Below are 9,487 nucleotides of genomic sequence, written 5' to 3'. Positions count from 1 at the left end.
AGCACCAGCAGCAAGTCAATGAGTGGATGCAGAAACAGTGCAGCAGGCTCTAATGTTACCTTTTTAATCTTGAGCAGTATTGGTTACACTGATGGCTCAGGAGCCCATGGAAACGCTAGCAGGTGCTCACCACTCTTGGTTGGCAGGGAAATGCAGTTGGACACTGAGCACAGAGGGAGGCATGGCTGATGGCAATGGAGATTCCCTTCAAGGTTCCCTCTGCCCTGCAGGTGACCCCTCAGCCTCGCTGATGGAGATGCAAATGCTGACTCCTGCTCCTGTGACAAAGGCTGCCCATACACAGATGCAGGTATGCCAGTCTGTGGCAGGAAGCTCACAGGCACTGCAACCCTATGGACATCTGATTCATCACCACACAGGCGTGAGCAGACTGCCTCTACCTACTCCAGCCACACAGGCAGCATAAGCCGAGAAGAATGTGGAAACACTAACTACACAAAGGAAATCACTTTGGTGCTTTGTCTTGTGTGATTGACCTGTGGATTTTTCTTTAATGAAACCATTAGTGCAGGCTAAATGACGAGGCATATACAGTTTGAGTTCCTCCATTGCATCTATACTAAATGGGGCAGCATGGAAGAGGAATCCATGAATATATTGCATTGGGTGTTGCAGTGGGAGGGGTGGTTGTTTAGGATTAATGTCATCAAAATGAGCTTGTGAGTGCAGCCCCTACCACTGTCACACGGGCCAGGGTGTTTAGAGTGCATCTGCACTCTATAAAGTGATCTACACTCAGTAAAGGGAAAAAAAACTGACCATGCATTGCCCGTTTTTTGGTAATAAACAAAAACTTGGGGGACAATAGTTTCCTGATGCAAAGTCCACAACAACATCTCATCAGGAAGCCCAGCACACGTACTTGGATGAGAGAGATGCAGGTTTCCCTTGCATACAGGTCAACGGCTGTAGGCATCAGTGGAAGCTGTGTGTGGCTCCACCTGTAGATCTTCACCTTCACTCCTCCTCTTCTTTGGAGGACATGAAACAGTCATCAGCCTCTTCTAGTGCTAGTTCCACATCTCTCTGTAACAGCAAGTAGTGCAGAGCACTATACACCACTCCAATAATGAAATCTTTGAAGGGTTGCATTGGATGTCATCTCTGGACTCATCAAGGCTCTGGAAATGTGTTTTAAGTAAGTCAATGGCCTGCTCAGGCCTCTTGAGGTGACTTTGTGAAGCTGGGTGGCATCAGTCATGTCTTCAGCAGATATCCTTCACCATCCAAGAGCCTCCATAAAAGCTGAACAGTTAAGGCACTTGAGACTGTGTCAACATGCAGTCAGGACAGCTATATCCAGAAACTTCGTACACACTTGTGAATCCCTTTTGATAAAAACTTGCCCAGCTTCCTCAATGTTGGCTGGCGATATGCGGTGCCAAGGTTATAATAGTCAAAATACATCCCTCACTGACTGAAAACCTATTTTAAGGTGTAAATTTTTAATGCAATTAGGAAATGAATTGAAGAAATCAAAGTAACATTTTTAAAAAATTATCAATGACTTTCATCTGACCCCAGAAATGAAAGAGACAGATTCAGATAACTTGTTGGGAAAAGAGTTTGCTAAAACAACTGATCTGAATTCTTTGTTCTCTGGGATCAGTGAGATTAACAGATGAGAAGAACCTTTCACCACTTGTTTCGAAAACAATAATAAACCATGGAATAAACTGGGTCGGAAAATGGCAGACAAAGTGGTGATAAAATTGAATGCCAACAATGTAGGTAATGGTTTGATTTTTATTAATGAATACACTGACAGTAACATATTGGAAACAGCAGTGAATGAAATCATAATCATGTAATATAAATTGAGGAGTTGAACCATCTTCTGGTCACCTAAGTTTCAATGCTTTGGCAACATAACTGACCCTTCCTGAGAGACCTGAAAATCAAAGATCAGCATTATTAAAACACACAATTCCCTGAACTGACTGCAAGTAAAAATATCCTTCACTGTAACAATTAGCAATATCAGGAAAAACATGGAACTTTAGCTGAGGCAGGAATTGACAACATCAATTGGCATCTGTAAAAGGTTTGCTTAACTTTAATGGAAGGCAGGTTGAGTGGAGATACGAAACAGGCAGCTAATCCAATTTTCTGCCCTTGTCACTCCCACCCCTACTTGGAATCCCAGAGAGAACGTCAAGCATGTTAGCAACAGACCAGCCACTGAAATTTGGGTTGAGTCAGGGCATGGTAAAGTTCTGACGTTGTTTTTAGCTCTCAAAAATGACTGGAGGTAAACAAAAAAAGGCATTGGGGAACTCTTACCAATGGAAACCTCAATAGGTAGGCAGTTACTTACTACCCTGGAAATGCCAGGAGTTTACAACCTCATGTTTTAACCCTCTCAATTAAGCAGGTAGCACACTGCCTTACAAGACAGTTGAGGTCATTTCTGGCATATGCACATCAGGCCCCAGTGGTAGTGTCGGAATCCAAGTGCAGGGTGTTTTTACCAGGGGGTCTGACTCTGCCACCATAGCATCTCCCAGGCAAAGTGGATCAGTGCCAGTATAGACATGAAAAGCCACCATTTTAAACTTTACCTTATTGCTTTCTTGGGAAAAATGAAGGAGTGAAAATGCTTTGTTTCCTCTGAAATTTAGGTATTCTTACACAGACAAAGCATTGTATACAATGTCTCATAAAACAGCAGAGATGAGCGGCCAGTTGAGTTGTTTTTGACGAAGATAATGCCAAGCTCAAATACAAATTAGCATGAAATCTTTACATGAGCCAGGATAGGGGGCCTTAGTTTAAAATCTATCCTCGGGACAACACCTTGGACAATGGAACGCACAGGCATGTCAGCAGAGATTATGTACACAATTCTGGAATGGGCTTGTGCCCACTAGTAATGGGTACACCAGTTCATATTCTCTCCATCTCAAAAAGATAACAGCCAGGATTTTTAGGTCTGAAAGTGTTAATTGTCTTGAGGCTGAACTTCCCCCTCTCACTTCGGAGAAATTCCCACCTCAGAAATTGGGCCTTGAAAATGTTACATAAATGAAGATTTGAAGAATGATCCTTACTGCCTCAGTCAAACTCAAAACCTGGCTCATTTACGCTTGCAAGAAATGACATTCATACACAGGGGTCTTTCACTGGATAACAAAATGAGTCTGTCCAAGTCTTGCACCTTTACCCGGAAACATGGGACGCCCTATAGTTTCCATTGTTTCCCACCCAGGCAATGACTCAGGCAACCAGAGTCGGCTTGCCACCAATCAGCACCCCTTTTAACCTGCGTGTGAGATATTGTATTTCAATAAGGTCTGAAATCTGCCACCTGCTGCAACCATACCTGTCCCTTGGAACAAGACATGGGTCTCATTACCAATGACTTTGAAGATGAGTGTGATGGTGGACTCGGAGCCAGAGAGATTGCCACATCATTTTGCTGGCCACGATTGAAAAAGATATATCACAGAGATTCTCTATTCATACAGGGCTAACTACATGTCATATTGTCTAGCCAGAGAGAATCAGGTGGAGTGAGCAAGAGGCTTTGTAAAGATAGCAGTCATCCCCGCATAGTGCAGGGTGCACCGATTGCATGCAGGAGCCACCTGACAACCCTTCCCTATCCTGCAGCCAAAAGGAATTCCACTCCCTCAGCATCCAGCTGGTGTATGACCAATGGCAGGAAATCATGGGCGTCAATGCCTGGTATCCTGCCAGCAGTTCTCAGGCATTTCAGCTTCAAAGGCAAAGCAAAAGACAGCTTTTGGACAACAAATGCTGCTATGCATTGACAACATGACTGATGACACTAGTGCATAACCCATGTGACACACCCTCAGCATGGGGTACAATGAAAATCACATTGTCACACAAAATGTGGTGAAGCAGACCACTGACATGCTGAAACAATGCATGTGCTGACAGCATGAAACCCTGCAATCAATGGAAGAGGAGGTGTGGTTGTCACCAACAACTCTCCATTCTGAGGGGACTGTCTTCACCGCCAGCTACCTGCCAAGAAGCCCTGGAGCAGGAGCTTAAAGAAGGGGGAGCAGGCAGAACAGGATATCAGGAAGCAACTTAGATGGTTCCTTTCCAATTGGGCTAATCATGAGGAACTCAGGGCTGCGTTTCCTATTGTTACATTTTCATGAGTTTCTTCGTCACTAAAATGTTGATATCTCTAACGTCTCTGTCACTGGGAAACACAGCCCTAATTCCTCTTTTAGCCACAGACCCACGGTGATAGAGACGTTAGAGATATCAATATTTTAGTGACAAAGAAATCCAGGAGCTTCTCACATCTGTTGGTGGTGAAGATGAAGGAAACAAGTTGGGGTGGGTAGCTACTAAAGACAGCTTGCGGTAGAGAAAAAGAGCCAGGGTCATTTTTGCTTTCCAGGATGATCCTGGAATAGTGAGCATTCATAGCAGATGCAAACAGGATCCAATGGTAGATCTGGCAGCGGATGGCAGTTCATCATATCTGTTTGTGTTTGCTTCCATTGAACTTAAGGGAGTGGAGATGAGGCTGTACCATAGAGAATGGTTGGTGTAAGAGAGAGTGATGTTTTTAAGGGAGACTAAGGCATCAAACATGGAGGTGAGGACGTTTGAGTAGATGAGTAGTTGCAGCTTCATGGTGAACAAGGGGCCAAAGGCCAGTCAGTTAGGATTTTGAGAATACAGTTGTAAGTGAATTGGGGCAATGAATTTTCACAAAAGGGAAGTGCTCAAAGATGGCCTTATCTGAAACTGATATGATGAAAAGATGTTCCCTAATTCTCAAAAAATGTTCAAAAGAATAAACTGGATGCAGTGCTGAGCTAACTGTTGTGGGAAATAGAATCATAGAATCGCTACAGTGCAGAAGGAGGCTGTTCGGCCCATCGAGTCTGCACCGACCATAAACCCACCCAGCTCTATTACGTAACCTCACATATTTGCCTTGCTAATCCCTCGACACAAGGATCAACTTAGCATGGCCAATCAACATATCCCGCACATCTTTGGACTATAGAAGGAAACCAGAGCACCCTGAGGAAACCCATGCAGACACAGGGAGAGTGTGCAAACTCCATACAGACAGTGACCTGAGGCTGGAATTGAACCCAGGTCCCTGGTCCTGTGAGACAGCACTGCTAACCACTGCGCTACCATTCTACATCATTCAACACTTGCATTTAGTGAAGGCTTCATCCGCCTGAAATTTCTCTCCAATGAGTAGTTTTTCACAAGTATCCACTGCTGATCAATCAATTAGCTTTCTACTGCAACAAATCTGGTTTTCATCTCATTTATGTCCTCTTGATGTAGTTTGGAATGGTGACACACTGTTTCTGCTTTTCTAAGGATAACATCTACAATAGATTTTGTGAAAATTTCTTCCATGTTTAACAAAATAGTAAATGTGTTGTTTAAAGTATTTTGACTTCATTAAAAAAAAGAGGGTGGCATGGTTGCACAGTGGTTAGCACCGCTGTCTCACAGTGCCAAGGACCCAGGTCCCATTCTGGCCTTGGATGGCTTGGTGGATTTTGCATGTTCTCCCCATGTCTATGTGGGTTTCCTCTGGTTTCCCTCCCACAGTCCAAAGATATGCAGGTTAGATGGACTGGCCATGCTACAACTGTGCCCCAGGGTGGGATTTTCTGGCCGCACTCACCCCAAAACCAAAAAATCCCACCTGAGGTCAATGGACCGTTGCATGGTTCAGCCCCCGCCCCTCTACAGTTCTCGTGGTGGGTGGGACAGGAAAATTCCCCATTCGTGTCCAAAGGTGTGCAGTTATGTGGACTGGCCATACTAAAATTGCCCTTTGGTATTTTTGGGTAGGTTATGTGGATTAGCCAAGATAGGGCAGGCCTTGGTAAGATGCTTTTTCAGAAACTCGATGGGCCAACCAGCCTCCTTCTGCACTAGGGGGATTCTATGGTTCTATAACAGCCTCAGAGGGAAAATCTCGAATTTTGGAGCAGAATGACCTTTTATTTTGGCGTGTGCTATATCTGACTGGTAAATGCTAAATGCTCACACTTTTTGTTGAGGGGGGGTTAGAATTTGCACCACTTTTGCATGGCCTGCACGGCATTCTTCAATGCTATCAATGAAGAATGCCTTGCCGATCGAGGCTGCATACCGCCTACCCCGAATCGAAATAAGTCTGCCAAGTGCCAACAGACGCAGTGCTATGCAAATTAATTTCTTCCCCATGAGGAAATGTGCAAACAGCATAAAGAAAAATTACGTACCTGTGATAATGCTTATTGTGAGGGAAGCAAGTTTGTAAATGGTTAAAATCTGAGAATATTTAAAATACCTTACCAGGCATAAAAAGGAATTAATGTGACTAAGCTGTCATGTGAGGGGCAACTAGATGAACACATGAATAGGATGGGAATGGAAGGATATGGACTCCAGAAGTGCATATGCTTTTAGTTTAGGCAGGCAGCATGATCGGCGCAGGCTTGGAGGGGCGAAGGGCCTGTTCCTGTGCTGCACTTTTCTTTCTTTGTTCATTCCTTTCAAAACATACGTTGTTCATGGAATGCCTTTTTTCCTGGGGTTATGCAACCACAATGATTTGAAGGATGAACAACGATGATAGCTTTTCAATTTGTTTATAGGATGTGTCATATGGAGCCCCACACAGCCATCCATGGAGGAAGACAGATAAATCGACATTTTAAGCCCTTGGTATTTTCCAATGCGTGGGTAAGATCTTACTGATAGACCTCCCCTGTTATTAGTGTGTACGTGTGCACAAGGACGCAGAGCATTCTCTCAATAGCGTTTTTTTCTACACAAGACAAAAGGAAATATCCAAGAGGAATGTAGGAGACTTAAGCAAGTTTTAAAGTGGACAATTAATTTTTTTTTGCATCGTTCTGATTTTTTGCATCGGGGTAGTTGGTGGTTGTTGCCACCTTTTGGTTCACAAAACTGTGAATTCTGCAAATCCAAAACGAAAATAAAAAATGCTGCAAATATAAAGAGGGGGCAATTTTTCAACTTTGGATTTCTGGTAGGGAGCGTCACCAGTCCATATTGGCCATTCTGCTATGCAAGGCCTGTGATTCATCAACCATTTAGAAAAATGGATTGTATAACATTACCCCATGCACCTGAATTTCTGATCCACAGTCAGATTACAGCACAGACTCAAACCCACAACTTTCTGGACTAGAGCAACAACATTACCAACTTAGCCAATTTGACAATCATGGTACAGTAGCTGTACAGGCTCTGTTTTATGTGTCAGACAAGACCAAGGTTTGGGGCCGTTTGTCTCATAGCTGAGGAACAGTTTGCATGCAGTCACAATACAACAAAGACAAGATACGTCTGCATTGCGACCTGTGAAATTGGTTGTATTTTCAGAACTTACTCTCAAACTCTTGATGTTCTCTGACCAATCCATGGATGCAACCTGTGGAATTGCAGCGAGAATAATACTCAAAGCCTTGTTTGCATTCTCCTTCATTATTTTCAGGACCTTTTCCACAGAGACCTGCAGTTTAAATGTGGGAAGAGAAAGGCAATTAGTTCTCTTTCCTTACTCATTCAGATCCATGGAGGGATTGCGTGTGACGATATTATACACGCCTTGCAAAATCAGTTTCTGATTTCTACATAAAATGCCCAAAGTGAATTGTCCAATTACCTCCCTCCCGAACATTACTTCCTTTTTACATATGTGATCCTTATGTAACACAAGAAAAAACAGACTGCTTGAGGATTGTAAGTGACTAAGATTTAATATTATCACAACACGTGACAAACCGGATTTATTTGGAGTCAGGATATTTCAGGTTTCACACTATTTTGAGACGTTGATGATACTCCACCCATTAGTACTTCCCTTTGATGATGAGGATTTTCAGTGACAGTTGTTATTTGAGGGGCAGTTGAGGACTCTGGGTCTATACCCAATGGAGTTTAGAAAAATGAGGGCGATCTAATTGAAACTTACAGAATACTGAGAGGGTCAGATAGAGCGGGCGTGGAGAGGATGTTTCCACTAGTGGAACAGCATAACCTCAGAATGAAGGGTTGCTCCTTTAAAGCTGAGATGAAGAGGAATTTCTTCAGCCAAAGGGTGGTGAATCTATGGAAGTCATTGCCACAGAGTGCTGTGGAGGCCCAGGTCACTGAGTGTCTTTAAGACAGAGATTGATAGGTTCGTGATCAATAAGGGGAATCAAGGTTTAGGGAAAAAGGCAGGAGAATGGGGATGAGAACATTATCAGCCATGAATCAATGGCAGAGCAGATGCGATGAGCCAAATGGCCTAATTCTGCTTCTGTATCTTACGGTCTCATGATACCTGCTGAGCTGCAAGGCTGTTCTAATATTGGGGATCAGCTTGACTGAGTCAAAGTAACACTTCACCTCTGACTCAGAGACAGCTCAAACCAGATCTGTGAACTTGAACACGTAACTTGGGCAGATACAGACATTATATTTCATTGCCAGAGCTCTGATGAAAGATCATCTAGACTCGAAACATTGGCTCTATTCTCTCTCCATAAATGCTACCAGAACAGTTGAGATTTTCCAGCATTTTCTGTTTTTGTTTCAGATTCCAGCATCCACAGTACTTTGCCATTAAAATGAGGTACCCTGCTCTGGTGATCTAGATGGATCAGGTAAATTCCATCACATTGTTTGAAGAGGAGCAAAGGGTTCTCCCAGTTTCCTAGTCAGCAGTGCTCCCTCAATCAATTTCAATGAATCATATTAAACAGTCATTCATACAGATTTGCTGTCAGAACATTATTTGCTATGAACAATAGCAAATATGAACTATGCACAATAGTGACTGAACCTCAAAAGAAAATTCATTGAGTATGAAGTATCAGGACGAGGATGACATAGGATATAGAACATAGAAAAACTACAGCACAAACTTGCCCTTCAGCCCACAAGTTGCGCCAATGATATCCCTACCTACTAGGCCTATCTATAACCCTCAATCCTATTAAGTCGCATATACTCATCCAGAAGTCTCTTAAAAGATCCTATCGAATTTGCCTCCACCACCACAGATGGCAGCCGATTCCACTCACCCACTACTCTCTGAGTGAAAAACTTATCCCTGATATCTCTTCTGTATTACTCCCCAGCACCTTAAACCTGTGTCCTCTCGTAGCAACCAATCCAGCCCTGGGGAAAAAGCCTCTGAGAATCCACCCGATCCATACCCCTCAACATCTTATACACTTCTGTCAGGTCACCTCTCATCCTTCGTCTCTCTAAGGAGAAAAGACCGAGCTCCCTCAACCTATCCTCATAAGGCATGGCACTCAATCCAGGCAACATCCTTGTAAATCTCCTCTTCACCCTTTCAATAGCTTCCACATCCCTCTGGTAATGAGGCGACCAGAACTGAGCACAGTATTCCAAAAGGGGTCTGACCAGGGTCTTATAAAGCTCCCTCTATTAATCAAGGCCAGTACACCATACGCCTTCTCAACCACATCCT

At 43.5% G+C, this 9,487-nt stretch overlaps 1 protein-coding gene across 1 annotated transcript in view; it reads right to left on the bottom strand.

The window, feature by feature from the left end:
• Positions 1-1,752: 1,752 nt before the first annotated feature.
• mtap (methylthioadenosine phosphorylase) overlaps positions 1,753-9,487 on the bottom strand; it is a 166,182-nt gene continuing 158,447 nt past the window's right edge. The window contains exons 7-8 of the mRNA XM_080188684.1: positions 7,391-7,513; positions 1,753-1,912 (exon numbers count right to left, since the gene is read on the bottom strand). Coding sequence (XP_080044810.1) covers positions 1,874-1,912; positions 7,391-7,513 — 162 coding nt within the window. The 3' untranslated portion in view covers positions 1,753-1,873. The remainder of the gene's footprint in view (positions 1,913-7,390; positions 7,514-9,487) is intronic.

This window comes from Carcharhinus amblyrhynchos, chromosome 5 (assembly GCF_965287045.1).
Source record: "Carcharhinus amblyrhynchos chromosome 5, sCarAmb.v2.hapA, whole genome shotgun sequence".
Lineage (NCBI taxonomy): Eukaryota > Metazoa > Chordata > Chondrichthyes > Carcharhiniformes > Carcharhinidae > Carcharhinus > Carcharhinus amblyrhynchos.
The sequence above is the reverse complement of the archived record's forward strand: the minus strand, read 5'-3'. Positions and strand labels throughout refer to the sequence as shown.